Source organism: Raphanus sativus, chromosome 5 (assembly GCF_000801105.2).
Source record: "Raphanus sativus cultivar WK10039 chromosome 5, ASM80110v3, whole genome shotgun sequence".
NCBI lineage: Eukaryota > Viridiplantae > Streptophyta > Magnoliopsida > Brassicales > Brassicaceae > Raphanus > Raphanus sativus.
The window spans coordinates 22,432,217-22,447,643 of NC_079515.1; the positions used below are offsets into that span (position 1 = coordinate 22,432,217).

Here is a 15,427-nt window from a genome sequence, read left to right on the forward strand (position 1 = left end):
GGGACAGCACGTGCTAAGTCTTGCGGCTCCCACTTTGGGTAGTCATGCCAGTCTGGTTCTCAGAATAAAACTATTCATGTATGTTTATAAAGCTTTATAAAACCAATCATATGGATATATGAAATAGTAAAATCCATTTATAAAGGTTTATAAAACAATTAATAAATTATAAAAGGTATGAAAATTGTTTAGAGGTTCTTCTTGAGCTGTTCGAAAATATCTATTCTGATAAAAAAAATTATAAGAATTTATAAAAATAATTTATAAAGTGTATACACCCTTATAATAGATTATAAAACAATTTATAAGGATATGTAAAATTTCTGAAGCGGTGGAGCCTTGCTTGCTGTCCGCATGTGCCTCAGAATCTGCCATGTATCATCATCTCTTTACAAAGCCTTATAAAGGTATGTAAAATTATTTGTAAGAGTATATAAAACATTAATAAAGGTATATAAAACAAGTTATAGAATCTATAAACCATTTATAAATTTTTATAAAAACATTATGAAAGTTTATAAATAATTTATAAGAGGTATGTATACTACTAATAGGGGTTTATAAACACTTTATGAAAGCTTATATTCAATTTATAAGAGGTATTTTAAGAGTTGTATAGGTTTATAAATCAACTAAAAGAGTCTATAACCATTTAGAAAGTCTTATAAAACAATTTATAATGGTTTGTATAATAATTTATAAAAATAATTTATAAAGTTTATACACCATTATAAAGGATTATTAAACAATTTATAAGGATATGTAAAATTTATGAAGCGGTGGAGCCTTACTTGCTGTCCGCATGTACCTTGGAATCTGCCATGTATCATCATCTCTTTACAAAGCATGCACGTATTCTTTAGTTTTATAAGAATATTTAAAGTTATTTATAAGGATTTATAAAAGCATTTATAAAAATTTGAAGAATATCAAAAGGTAATTATTTTATGACGTCTTATAACGTTTTATAGAGGCTTATAAATCATTTTAAAAAAAAAATTGTCTGCTCTCCATAGTATACGAGCTAATTCTCAACTTAAACCTCCATGTTTTGGAAAATTTCAGGAGAACAAGCTCTTCAACATCAGTAGCATAAACACTTATAAATATTTATAAATAATTTATAAATGTTTATAAATAATTTATAAATGTTTATAAATAATTTATAAATCAGTAATACTTTATAAGAAGATACTATAATTGATAACCAAGGCTTTGAATTTGAATTTCCATGATTTGAGTAGCTTCTTCTTCTGAACATGTGGCTGCTTTTTCCTTCCTCTCGCAAACATTATCTCCTTGTATTTGAAATTCCAATTCTTCCGACATTTCCTTTATTTTATCGTACGAAAGGCTCATGAACAATATATCAAACAACTTGTGTGCAACTACATCAACAGCTTCTACTGACTTTTTAGTCAACTTTTCCACCACATCCATATCCAAAATGTATGGTTGTTCAACCTTGGCACACTCCAAATACCACCAGCTTAATCATAATGTGAATCATTGACTAGAAGTGTAGAGCCACCGTTCTCAATCAAAACAGACTCCATTTCATCTATCTTATGGCTTGGTTCCAAAAGAGAGATTGGTACCTCTGTTTCTAACTTCTCATGGCGATGAACAGAATGCTCGTCAACCTCTTGGTCTGAATCAATTCAGTAATCGAATCCGTTGACTCTTTCTTTGCGGCCAGCTCTTTTGTCTCCATCTCTGCAATATAATCAGTCGATTCCATCCTAGTAGTTGAACCACCTTCATCTCGTATGTGAATCGATGGAACTGATTCCAACTGAACTTGCTGGAATACTCGTTAGAATAAGAGAGAAGTCGTCATCACCGAAATGTCGACTTGTTCGTTTGAGTTCCTCGTCGTCGTCGGATCTCTTTGTAATTTCATCGGATCTCGTTGATCTCGCCGTAAAAATCTTCAGCGTTTTCGGATCTTTTTTTCGTCACCGCCAGATAATTCCTCAACTCCGATTTGAATCTGAGATGATGAGATAAAAGTAATTGTGAGATGTTGGAGAAGAAAAAAAATAGTTTTAAGCTTTATTAGTTAGAGATATAAAAGTAATTTGCCTACTAAAATTTTAATAGTAAAGTTGGTTAAGGTAGAAATGAAAAGTGGTATCATGAAAGTGGTATATTTGGCAATTTCTCAAATATAACATATTTACTAAAATGATGATTTACAAGTATATATAGTTAGCTATACATGTAGAGTTTTAAATCAACTAACTAACCAAATCACTTAACCGGAATATATACACCAATATATCATATTCAGAAGAAAATTGAATCCATAACTTCATCCTAAACTATTTTTATGACAAACAAAAATCAAAGAGCTGAGCAGTGAACATATCTCACATGCATCACTTAGATAACCCTCTTTTGCTTTTGGCACTATGAATGTATTCTTGTTTTTGTACAACCAACACTGACGCTCTAGATGGAAACTCATGTGATGCTAATAAATCTCCAAGGGGTCCCAATTCATCGAACTCTACCCATTCACTAATTCCATTTGTAGCCTCAGTGCCTACTCCGCTGCTTCTCCCGACTACGAACAAGTCATAATCATTGCCCATGGATCGCAAGATTTTGGAAGTCTCAGATCCATCGGAAATCGCTCTATCAATATAAGTCACATATTCATCATTTTCTTTGTCGTCGAACCCAATAATGTTAGCCACGGCCTCCTTCAGGCTAACCATTTCGAAGGTCTCCCCCAAATTCTCTTTTTCAGAAATTTTTGGAATGAATCTTATGATAGTCAAGCTTATCCGTTTCTCTGTCAGTCTCATTCGATTAGTTACCGCCAAAGCCTCTCTTGTTATAATGTAAGTCTCCGTGGAGCGTTATGTATTCACAGCATTGATATATATACATGATGTCCATCCTTATCTATAGGATTGGATATACACAAATCAGATACATGTTTATCTATAACTAACGTATCTTATCTAACACTCCCCCACAGTCGAAGCGGCAGATGCTCGAACGCTTAGACTGTCCCGAAAGTCCAAGAACAATGGTGAAGACAGTCCTTTTGTGAAGATGTCAGCAAACTGTCGTGCAGAGGGTACATGAAGAACACGAACCTCACCAGTCGCCACTTTTTCCCTGACGAAATGAATGTCTATCTCAACATGTTTGGTCCGTTGATGTTGTACTGGATTAGAAGACATGTAGATAGCTGAGATATTATCACAAAAGACAATGGTAGCTCGTGGTATTGGAATCTTCATTTCTAGTAAGAGCTTTCGTAACCAAGTGGCTTCAGATACTGCATTTGCAACACCACGATATTCAGCTTCGGCACTTGAGCGCGAGACAACATCCTGACGTTTAGAAGACCACGAGATCAGGTTATCACCAAGGAACACACAGTAGCCGGAAGTGGAGCGTCGAGTGGATGGGCAGCCAGCCCAGTCAGCGTCAGAGTATGCAACAAGACTCGTTGTAGTTGACTTGTACAACCGCAGACCATGAGAAATGGTGCCTTTCACATATCTGAGTATACGCTTGAGGGCATTGAGATGCGCTTCTCGTGGATCATGCATGAACAAGCAAACTTGTTGGACGGCAAATGCTATGTCGGGTCGAGTGAATGTGAGGTATTGCAAGGCGCCAGCAAGGCTACGATACAATGAAGGATCAGACACTCGTGGGCTATCGTCAGCTGCAAGTTTGGTCTTTGTATCTGCAGGGGTTAGACATGGGTTGCAGTCGGTCATACCAGCACGATGGAGAATGTCAGCGGCATAGTTTTGTTGTTGGAGAAACAGGCCTTGAGCATCACGCTGCACAGAAATGCCAAGAAAATGATGAAGATTGCCCATATCAGTCATATCAAACTCAGTCTTGAGAGCTGTGATGATCCGATTAAGAAGACTCTGTGTTGAGGCCGTGAGCACAATGTCGTCAACGTACAATAAGAGATATGCTATCTCTGATTGACTACAGAGGATAAACAGAGAGGCATCGGACTTGCTTTGAATGAAGCCAATTTTCTTTGCGGCAGTGGCAAATCTGGTGTTCCAGGTTCTAGGAGCCTGTTTGAGTCCGTAAATAGCTCTCTGAAGGAGACACACGTGATCAGGTTTTGTGGGATCAACAAAGCCCGGAGGTTGATGCATGTAGACTGTTTCTTCAAGGTCACCATGGAGGAAGGCGTTCTTGACGTCAAGCTGGTGAAGGGGCCAGTCGCGTGCAGTCGCAACGTTGAGCACTGTTCTGATGGTTGCTGGTTTGACAACAGGACTGAACGTTTCGTTGCAATCGATGCCAGGTTGTTGTGACTTCCCATTTGCTACCAGGCGAGACTTGTGACGACTTATAGTTCCGTCGGCATTGAACTTGTGCCTGTAAAGCCACATAGAGCGAATAATATTAGTAGCAACAGGCCGTGGTACGAGTTTCCACGTTCCACGTTTAATATGAGCATTATACTCCTCTGTCATGGAAGGATTCCAGTTCGGATCCTTAGCAGCCTGCACGTGAGAAGAAGGTAGAGGAGATATAGTTACGTCCGTGTGAAGACATAACGGAGTTCGTGGTTTAAAGATACCACTTTTACTGCGAGTAGTCATGGGATGACTTGACTGAGAAGGAAGAGCAGCCAAAGGAATGATTGGAGGAGCAGAGGTGGTTTTCATAATAGGTGGAGGAGGTAAAGGAATAAGAGGAGGACTTACTGAAGGAGCGGAACTGGTGGGAAAAGGAAAAGTGTTTTCATCAAACGTGACATGGCGGGAGAGTATGATTTTGCGAGTGTTCAAGTCGAGGCATCTGTAACCACGGTGATCAGTAGGGTAGCCAAGGAAGATGCATGGAGTGGACCGTGGCGCAAGCTTGTGAGCACTGGTTTTGAGCAGGTTGGGATAGCAGAGGCACCCAAATGTTCGGAGATGCGTGTATCGAGGTGCTATATTGAACAGCTTCGTGATTGGTACTTCGTTGTTGATGGCAGAGGATGGTAGCAGGTTGAGAAGGTGAACTGCAGTGTGAAGAGCTTCGACCCAAAATGAGTGTGGCAAAGAGGCTTGATGGATCATTGTGCGAACAAGATTGTTGATGGTGCGAAGCATCCTTTCTGCGCGGCCGTTTTGTTGAGATGTATATGGGCATGAGAACCGAAATGTGGTGCCTTGCGTCGCAAAGAAGTCTTTAAATGCCTTATTATCATACTCCCCACCGTTATCACATTGTAAAGCTTTGATTGTGCAGTTGAATTGAGTCTGCACATATCTAGTAAAATGAACATACTTGGAAAAGGTATCGCTTTTGCGATGAAGAGGATAAATCCAGACAAAGTGAGAGTATTGATCAAGAAAAAGGAGATAATATTTGAAACCACTAACACTTAGGACAGGTGAAGTCCAAATGTCTGAATGAATAATCTCAAAAGGGTGAGAAACACTGTTATTAGATGTAAAGAAAGGAAGTCTGGTATGTTTACCAAGTTGACATGCTTGACACAAACTTGTCAAGTCAGTCTTTTTGAAATTAAGAGAAAGCGAAGAAAGAATACGTTGAAGACTTTGGTCACTTGGATGACCTAATCTTCGATGCCAGAGAGAAGAGTTATGATGAGAAGAAAGCAAAGCAAGAGGAGACTGTGAAGATGGTTTGATAGGGTAGAGCGGTCCTTGACTATTGCATCGGAGCATAGTTGTCCGATTGCGAAGATCCTTAATAGAAAAACCAAAGGGATCAAATTCAAGTGAGCAAAAATTATCAGTCACAAATTTGCGAACAGAGATTAAATTCTTGATAATAGAAGGACACACGAGAACATTACGAAGATGAAAAGGACGAGAGAAAGATGGAATAACTCCCTGACCAAGTTTCGTGACAGGAGCAAACGAGCCGTTTCCAACCATGACAGAAGGTAAATTACTTATATTAACAGAGGAACGAAGAGTACCTTGATCTGATGCTATGTGATTGGTAGCTCCAGTATCGAAGTACCACGTCGCATTGTTAGGATCCTCAAGTGTCATGGTGTTGAACGCATGAGCTAGGTTTGCAGGGATCGCAGTGAGCGTTGGTTGCGATACAATGGAATGGGCTTCATTTGCTTGTCTAGCGTCTGGACGTGGACCGAGAAGACCGGGTTGCATTGGTGCACCAGCGTTCATAATAGGTCGTTGTTGGCCCATGGGGTAAGCATTGACAAACGGTGACTGCTGATAGAATTGTGGCCATTGTGGTTGTCCAATCTGCCAATTTGGAGTGTAGATAGGATTGTTCCAATAGTTGAAGCGTCCACGACCACGATTGTTGCGACCCCCACGTCCACGACCACGATTTCCACGATACGAGCCGCCATTGTTGTTGTGGTAACTGTTGTTGTTGGTGCCATTGTTTGATCTCTGTTGGTGAGAGGCAGAGTCGGTGTAAAGAAGCGCTGGAGCAGAGGTTTTGTCATTGTGAGTGACATTAGGCTTTACTTGTTTAGCCAAACGATCTTCTTCCATAGACAGCATCGAACGTGTTTCAAGAAAGCTGGGGAATGGCACTCTGTGTTTGATGACGTTAATGATGTTGTCGTACTTCTCCGACAACCCGTTGAGAAGATGCATAACCAAGGACTTATCAGACACCGGTGAGTCCAGGTTTGCTAAGAGATCCGACAGTGTCTTCAACTTGGTGCAGTAGTCGTGAATCGATAGATCACCGATGACAATGGTGCGTAGCTCGTTCTCAAGTTGTAGGGCTCGTGCTTCTTTGTTATCTCGGAAGAGATGCTCGATTTTCAACCATAGATCACGAGCAGTACACTTGGTGGTAAGGATGGTATCGAGAATGGAGTCAGTTATTGTTCCATAGATCCACATCTTCACTAGGCCATCATGTTCTTTCCATTGTTTTTCTGTTTCAGGAGTAGATGACAAGGAGCCATCAATGTGTCCGAGAACACCGAAACTTGTACAGTGAGTTTCAAAGACTTCTCGCCATACTTGATAGTTAAGTTTCGCCATATCAAGCGTGATCGGAATATACGCTTTGATTTGAGAGATGCCAAAAGGCTTATCGGTTAAGGAAGATGTGGCAGCCATGGCGAAGAATAGAGAGAAAAGGAGAGATTTAATGGAGAAAGAAAGAAGAGAAAAAGAGAAAGCGGAGAGGATCAAAGAGCTTGGTGGCTAGGTTAAGCTTCTGATACCATGTTATAATGTAAGTCTCCGTGGAGCGTTATGTATTCACAGCATTGATATATATACATGATGTCCATCCTTATCTATAGGATTGGATATACACAAATCAGATACATGTTTATCTATAACTAACGTATCTTATCTAACATCTCTATCGTCCTTTCCATCGTTAAAAATTAAACATATCTGCATAGGTGAGAGCTTGATAAGGTTATACACTAGCCTTTTTTTCATTTTCACGTGCATTGCAAACAAAATTGTACATGCGAACACCCAAAAACTGATTAAAAAAACACAGTGTAAAACAGCATTTTTTGTTTGAATTAACTTAACATTTTCTCAAAAAAAAAAGAAAGAAAAAAGTTCCACTTGATTTTTTTTTCCATTACACACCTCCAAAAGTATTTCTTCTTAAAATGAAAGTATCTTGTTTTATAAAATTTTGGCCTAATATCTCCACATAGCTAGGCAAAAATGATAGATAGGGCTTTTTAGAACTAAATTAAAAAATCGAACATGTTTTTTGGATAATATCAGTACCTTGCTGTGATACTCAGTCATATGATGTTCCACGATGGGTTTGCGATAGATAAAGATTCCAACAGAGCACGGGGCTCGTCTTAAGACGTTAATGTTGATCATTCTCAGCTTATCATCGTTGGAGATAACCGTGGAGCGATCAACAGACCAGGTACGGTGGAAAGGAAGCAGAATCAGATATAGGCTTCTAGATAGAGCTAGCCAACAGATATCCTCATGCATCTGTTTGTATATAGAGACTGAAGTGAAAATATTCAATGATATATATTCAAAGAATTGTTTGTGGAAGCGACGGAATGAACTTATAACGCTATCGGAACAAGAAATACTTCCGGGCTCTGGTTGTTGCAACTGGTGGGAAATGAACATAGGACTTGCTTGACCCATAAGTTCGATGAGGTGGAGTACATTGCATGCCATTGGAGAATCTTCTGATGGGTTGAAAGCTCCTGAAAGGCTGATCATAGAAGTTATGTGATCAGGTTTGTAGATGCACACAAGAGATTGGAGCTCTGCACCGTCTTTCAAAATTACCATATTCCTTTTTTGGTAGCATTTGAATCTTTCGGTTGGGTCATGGACGAGCTCCAAGGCCATTGGTATGAAGAACGAGTTTAAGAAGATGAATGTAGCTATGATTGTGAAAACTTCTGGTGTTACTTTCTGTCAAAGATGTTCAATAACTTAATATGTGTGATGTTAACAAAAGAAGTTAACCATATATATAATCTTCATATATATTGGTGAACAAAAAAAATCTTCATATATATAGAATGAATGGTACCTTTATTTCAACAGCATACGCGAAGTAGGAGAGCTCGAAAACCCCCTTGTTATTATAAACAAGAGCTAGAGCAAAAGAGTCTCTTAATGGCATTTTAAAAGCATACGCAGCTATGGTGGAAGCAATGAATTTTGTGATAGTCACAAAAAGAATAAGGGAAACGGCCTCATATAGCTGGCCCTCCATCCGTACAAGATTTCCACACTCTTTAAATAACCATGGGAGATCCAGTTGCATCATGGTTAATGATCCAAAGAGAGGAAAGATGACTCCAAGATTAAAGCTCTCAAACTTTTGAACAAAAGTTGAACCTAAAGGATATCCATGGGGAACAGCCAAGCCAAGAACAAACGATCCTGCGGGTCCAAAAAGACCAATCATCTTAAAATATTGGAATGAGAAGAAAGCGAGCGCCAAAATCAAGTAGATATAAATATCCTTGACCGGCCTCCCTTCTGGAGTCTGCTTGATCACCCAGTACATAGCTGGCCTCACCACATATACCAGAAAGGCAAAAAAGAAGCAGCTAAATATGGTTTGGACCAATCCGTCATATCCTTCCCAGTGCATGGCATTCAAAAACGTTGTAACAAAAGCCAACATGTCACTCACCATGGCACCCGAAAGTGCTATCCGTCCAAACTCCGAGTGTTTGATCTTGAGGTCTCTTAGGAGTGTGTCAATGCTTGTGAATGCGGATATGCTTTGCAAGAACATGAGCAACCTGTATTCCATCGTCAGCAAGGTTACATTGCCTCTTCGTTTTCTCAATCTAAACATGATGTTGCCACATATCAAGGGTACGAACATTGTAGTGAACCCAATCACACTAGCTTTTTTCCCCATCTTCAATCCAGTTCCAGCATCCATTGTGACACCTTTCAGGAACCAATATAAAAGGAACCCGAAAGCCCCCAGTGTCTCCGCGATCTTTGGTCGGCTATCATCAGGGAAATATATGCAGGGGCGTCCCTGATATGGTGGAGACCCTAAACAATTTAGTAAGGAATTTTCAAAAAAAAAAAATTTTGCAAATCGGGGGCCTTTTTCCATACTAATTTTTGTAAAAAATTTGGGGGCCCTAAGCGGATGTTTCACCTCGCTATGCTCAGGACCACCCCTGAATATATGTTATGGAGCCAAGAGGTGTTGCTTAAGTGACAAGTTTTGCCTAAGATCACCCCTGCCTTCAACGACAAGAAATTTCATTTTTTAGAAATGCATTGTAATTTGTTGAAATGAAAAACATGTGGGAGGTATATTTGGATAAGAAACTCACAATCATCATATGAGTGAATCTAGGTACTCGAAGACCGATTTTGTTGCATGAGAATTCGAAGAGACGCCAAAGAACAAAAGTAGACAATATTATGATCTCGAGATTAGGTAGCGGATATTCCCAGAAGCTCATTCCTCGTGACTTGTAATTTAATCTCTCCCATACACCGTGCGAGTTTAACGTGAAAGGATGTGTCTCGCAGAATAGAGACGTGTTCTTGTCTTCCTTGTAGCCTCGCCATGCAACGTCCCAGTAATCCATCTGTACACGTTGATCCATTTTAGGGAGATAAAATGAGAATTGGCAAAGATTAGCTTTAGGAACTAGATCTTGTGGAATGGTTTAGGGTTTGTAGTTCAATTGAGGAGAAGTCTAGAAGAAAAGTTTGTAATAAATTTAGAGTTAGGAAAATGACTAAACTTGAATTACCTGCAAACAATAGACGTATCTCTCAATTCTCACTTAACAATTAGCCATGCATGCTTATTTTGTTTTCTATGCTATTTGTAGCTACATTGCTCTTCATCCCATGTTTCTTTTAATGGGTGCAATTGGTAAACTAAAATGGAATTAATGGAAAAAAAAATGGAATGATAAAAATAGAATACTGCAAAAAATTAGAATGAAATTCATTCTATTCATTCATGAACAAATTTGTTATGGAATTATTTTCTTTGTTTTTATCTAATTATTTTTAGAATTGGTAGAAAGATCGTTTCATTTCATTCACAGCAAATGATAAATAAATCTGTGAAATTAATAGAATGACCCATTTCACATATTCTAATTCTAAATTGTATTGACCCAGTTACAGCCAATATATATGTGTGTGTGTGTGTTTTAGACAATTCCATTATGAATTAATAATGGATATTTACAAGTATGATACCCAAAATCTCAAAAAGTAGTTTTAATTTATATTTGTATAGTTGTTTTTAATTGTAGAGCACCTCCATAAGTAAGAAACTATGTAAGTTTTTTTTTTTAAAAAAAAAATTAATATAATAATTAGTCATTTATTTTTTATGTTGTTAAAACCAATTAAATCACTTATACTTCTTAATGAATTGACAAATGTCTTTTGAGTATATTAATAGGTTTTTAAAACCCACAAAGTAAGAATTTTTACACACTCTTTCTCCTATTTTTTTTTTTAATTTTTTAAAATCTTTAGAACTCCTCCTAAAACCTTTGTTTGAAGTGCTCTAAAAGAACACATTTTCACACTACACACTTGCCACAAGGCAAATGGAGACGAATTGTCACTTAATTTTGCTTTATTTTGGAAATTTTGTGGCTACAAATGTATCATGTATGAGAAGTGTATTTCTGTTTTGATATCTTCTTATAAATGTAATACAATTATCTACAAGCTACATTCTGTTGTTGTTGCACCACCAACACCGACCCTCTTTGGGGAAAATCTGACGACACCAACAAATCTCCAATGACACCTAACTCATCAAACTCCGTCCATTCAACCAGTGCTCGCGTTACATCGGTCCCCATTCCGCTGCTCCTACCCACCACGAATAAATCAAAAGTACTAGCGATTGAGAGAAGGATTCTTGATGTGTCGGAACCGTCGTCTACTGTCTCCTCCAGATATTCCACAAAGTTCTGTTCTCCTTCCAAAGGTGTATTATTGTTCCTCAATGTCTCCTTAAGCTCTCCCGTGTCAAGCATCTGATCCCAACCTGTGGTCATACCGACCGTTGTCCCTGGGATTAGCTTCAACACGGTTAGTCTCACTTTCTGGTTCCTCATCATGTGCTTCCCTATCGCCAAGGCTTCTCTGTCGTCTTTCCCGCCCACAAAAATTGCGCATACCTGGTTTTAGACAAATTCAAGATGATTGTGTAAATGTCTAGTTTTTTTCAAATAAAAATGTTCAATTATTATTTTGATCTTTTGGTTTATATCTGCGTTTGTTTTTTATAAGCGGGAAATGAAGATGTGTTTTTTTTTTCCAAATAAAAAAACAAACGCAGGGGAAGCTGAAATTTAGGAAGCAGTAAACATGTAAAAATTATTCAACTAAAAAAAAAGACTTATTCTTGGGTTCACCCCCTAGGGTGAACCTCTAGGTTCACCAACCAATAGTGTTTGAGTATTTAATATTTGATATCTTTTAGAAAAGGAAACATAATTGAATTTCCAAATTAGATTAAAATAAATAAAAAATACATAAAAATAGTAATAGTTACAAAAAATAAATAAATTAATATTATTAAGTCTTCACTAAAATACTAAATCCTATACCCTAAATCCTAAAACCTATGTCCTAAATCCTAAACCAAAAAATTTTAGGTAAACCCTAAGCCTTTTGATAAATCCTAAACCCTAAATCATAAATATTAAAAACTAAATCATAAAAATACTAAACCCTAAACCCTAAATTCTAATCACTAAACCCTAAACCCTTGGGTAAACCTCGAACTCTTGGATAATTCATGAACCTGTAGGTTCACCGACCAATATATAATGTTTGAGTTTATGATTTATCCAAGGGTTCGGAGTTTACCCAAGGGTTTAGGGTTTAGTGATTAGGATTTAGGGTTTAGTGTTATTATGATTTAGTTTTTAATATTTGTGATTTAGGGTTTACGATTATCAAAAAGCTTAGGTAAATTTTTGGGTTTAGGATTTACCTAAGATTTTAGGGTTTAGGATTTAGGGTATAGGGTTTAGTATTTTACTAAAAGCTTAATAATATTAATTTATTTATTTTTGTAATTATTACTATTTTTTATGTATTTATATTTGTTATTTTAAAAATATAATATAGTTTGGAAATTAAATTTTGTTTCTTTTTTTAAAAGATATCAAATATCAAATACTCAAACACTATTGGTTGGTGAACCTAGAGTCAAAAAAAATATTTCTACGATTTGGGACCTATACTCTCTAAAATTTGGAGGTCAAGACGATTATTTTATAGAGATGTGCCCAAGACCGACCCTAACAAAGGCAAACGAAAACAAAAAACTGACGTTTGCAAACAACCAAAGTTTCGATATATATACCTTAAAAATGGGTTTGCGCTTTTGCGCAGACACTATCTTTTGGCGATGGACTAAGACCCCCACAGAGCAAGGCGCTTGACTCAAGACATTGATGTTAACTTTCCTACGTATCACGTCGTCTGAGACCACAGTTGTCTGGTCGAGTGACCATATTTTGTGGAAAGGGAGCATAATAAAAGAAGCTTGTTTGTCGAGAGCAAGCGAGTAAATCTCTTGGTGCATGTACTTAGGGTTCGAGATGGATGTGAACAATTCCACCGATATTGATTTCCAGTAATGTTTGAACGTGTCAAAAGCGATGAGAACGTTGGTGGAATATGACCTGTGTCCCGGCTCAGCCTTTTGCATTTGGTGGGAGATAAAGAGTGGATTGTCCAAACCAACAAGCTCGATGAGATTGAGCACGTAGCAATTAAGCGTGGAATCTTCTAGAGGGAAATATTGTTCTAGAAAGTTGATCACTCCCGCGATGTGGTCTGATTTGTGAATGCACATTAGAATCTTCATCTCTGATCCAAGCTTCAAGCTCATTAGATTCCTCTTCTGGAAACATATGAAACGTTTCGACCCATCGTATAGGTAATGTATCACCACTGGTAATACCGTAGAGCTGAATAGAATCATTAGAGCCACTGTCGTGAACGACTTCGCTTGAAGAGTCTGTAAATCAAACACAATATAACGCTTAACTATTGGAATTTTTGTTTTTAAAAAGAGTTAGAAGATTGAATTTTCTTGGATATAAACAAAAATATATATATATATATACTAGTACTCACTTGCTTTTCAACGGCGTACATAAAATAACACATCTCAACGAACCCTTTGTTGCTGAGAATGAGTGACATAACGAAAGAGTCAGTCAAAGGCATTTTAGCTAGCAGTGGAGGAATAGTTGTGAAGAAAATCTTGGAGGCAGAGACGACGACGATGATGGTCAAGGCTTCATACATCTGACCATCGTAATGCCTCAGCTTCTTGACCTCTTCAACTAACCAAGGACCATCGATTTGCAGCATTGGGAAGAACAAGAAAAGTGGCAAAAGGATCCCAGTATTAAAGCTTTCAAACTTTTGTACCAATGCAGACCCTAAAGGAGGACCGTGTGGCACACACAACCCCAAAAGGAAAGGCCCAATAGCGGGAAAAAAGTGAAGCATCTTCAAATACTGGAAAGAAAAGAAAGATAAAATGATGATGATGTAGATAAAATACTCCTTCACGGGTCTCTCTTCCGGTGTATGTTTGACAACCAACAACATCAACGGTCTAAATATCCAAACCAGCACCATAACATATCCAAGAACTCCTATGCCTTGGAAGGAGGAGACCCTCCAGTCCGACCAGGCAAATATGGCAACTATGTTAATACAAACGCCAGTTGCATCAGCCACCATGGCTGTCGAGAGAACGATCCTTCCGAACTCTGAGTGGTCGATCTTTAGATCTCTTATTAGCCTTGAGATACCCGTAAAGGCCGAGATACTCTGCATGAAAATCATTGTTCTGTACTCAACTCCTGTCAAGTTCTTACCCCCAGTTTCTCTCAGCGACCCGAACACTATGTTAGCCGTGAAAATAGGGAAAAGAACAGTAACGATTCCGGTAATAACCGCTTTCGAACCTGTCCTCCTAATCACCCCAACATCAATTTTAACACCTTCGAGGAACCAATAGAACACAAAGGCAAACGCACCGAGCGTATCGGGAACTTTTGGCCTAAGATCATCCGGGAAAAATATGCGTTGGACCAACCAGTCATTAGGCAAAAGACTCGTCTGGCTCAAGGCTGCCCCGGCCTTCAACAAAACATAAAACATTTCATTTAACTTTATTACCAGACAATTTTATTAGGAGATCTCGGGGATTAGTGAAAAAAAAATTATCTAAAAGAAAAGAAAGGCTCTTTCTTACAAGCATCATGGAGGTGATTCTTGGAACGGGAAGACGTATCTTCTTTAGCAAGAAATAAATAAAATTCCATAAGCAGAGTACTATGACGATTACGGCCTCGAGTTGGGGAAGACTATATTCCCATATCACCATCCCTACACGACTTGGTAGTAGAAACTTCTCCCACACGCCAATAGAGTTCACAATAATAGGTTGTTTCTCGCAGAACGTGGTCCCATCTTCAGTAATGCTATATCCATGCGACGTTATCTCGTCCCAAAAGGTAGTGTTGCCGAAATCCATTTCTTCTTCTTCTTCTTGCCGGAGAAGAAGAAAATCGAGAGAAAATATTTACAGTCTCCAGAAAATTACAAAATAAACAGAAAAGTTGATGTTATCTTTTTTTATAAACGAACGCGTTTACTCTGCTAAACATAGTCGAACGTGCGGTTAATTATTTTGTTTTGTTTTATTCGGTGAATGGTTAGATCCACTGCACAAAATAACTAACAGTGCATATTTAGATATTTGTGACTAATCGCCAAGACAAGGTTACTTTATGTTTGTTTTACCTCTCTGCTTATTTAAGAGGTTCCATCGAATTGTATCTGTTACTAGCTAGTTCTGCATGCAATCTCAGGTGTTTATTGTTTTAGAAAGTTGTAGATGAATTACTATAAAACTATTTTAATTTTCTGTTCAATATTTTTGCATTTTATTGAGTATAACTAAA

General features: G+C 38.0%; 2 protein-coding genes across 2 annotated transcripts; both read right to left on the minus strand.

Moving 5' to 3' along the window:
* Positions 1–7,383: 7,383 nt before the first annotated feature.
* On the minus strand, positions 7,384–10,054 carry LOC108837635 (cation/H(+) antiporter 6A-like). The gene is made up of 4 exons (XM_056985792.1): positions 9,943–10,054; positions 8,497–9,485; positions 7,713–8,375; positions 7,384–7,452 (listed from the first exon to the last, which is right to left on the minus strand). The coding sequence occupies exons 1-4, from the start codon at positions 10,052–10,054 to the stop codon at positions 7,384–7,386; spliced, it is 1,833 nt and encodes a 610-aa protein (XP_056841772.1).
* A 1,083-nt stretch (positions 10,055–11,137) lies between these two features.
* LOC108858540 (cation/H(+) antiporter 5) lies at positions 11,138–14,997 on the minus strand. Its single transcript, XM_018632455.2, has 4 exons — positions 14,716–14,997; positions 13,581–14,600; positions 12,802–13,461; positions 11,138–11,605 (listed from the first exon to the last, which is right to left on the minus strand). The coding sequence occupies exons 1-4, from the start codon at positions 14,995–14,997 to the stop codon at positions 11,138–11,140; spliced, it is 2,430 nt and encodes an 809-aa protein (XP_018487957.2).
* Between the last annotated feature and the right edge of the window lie 430 nt (positions 14,998–15,427).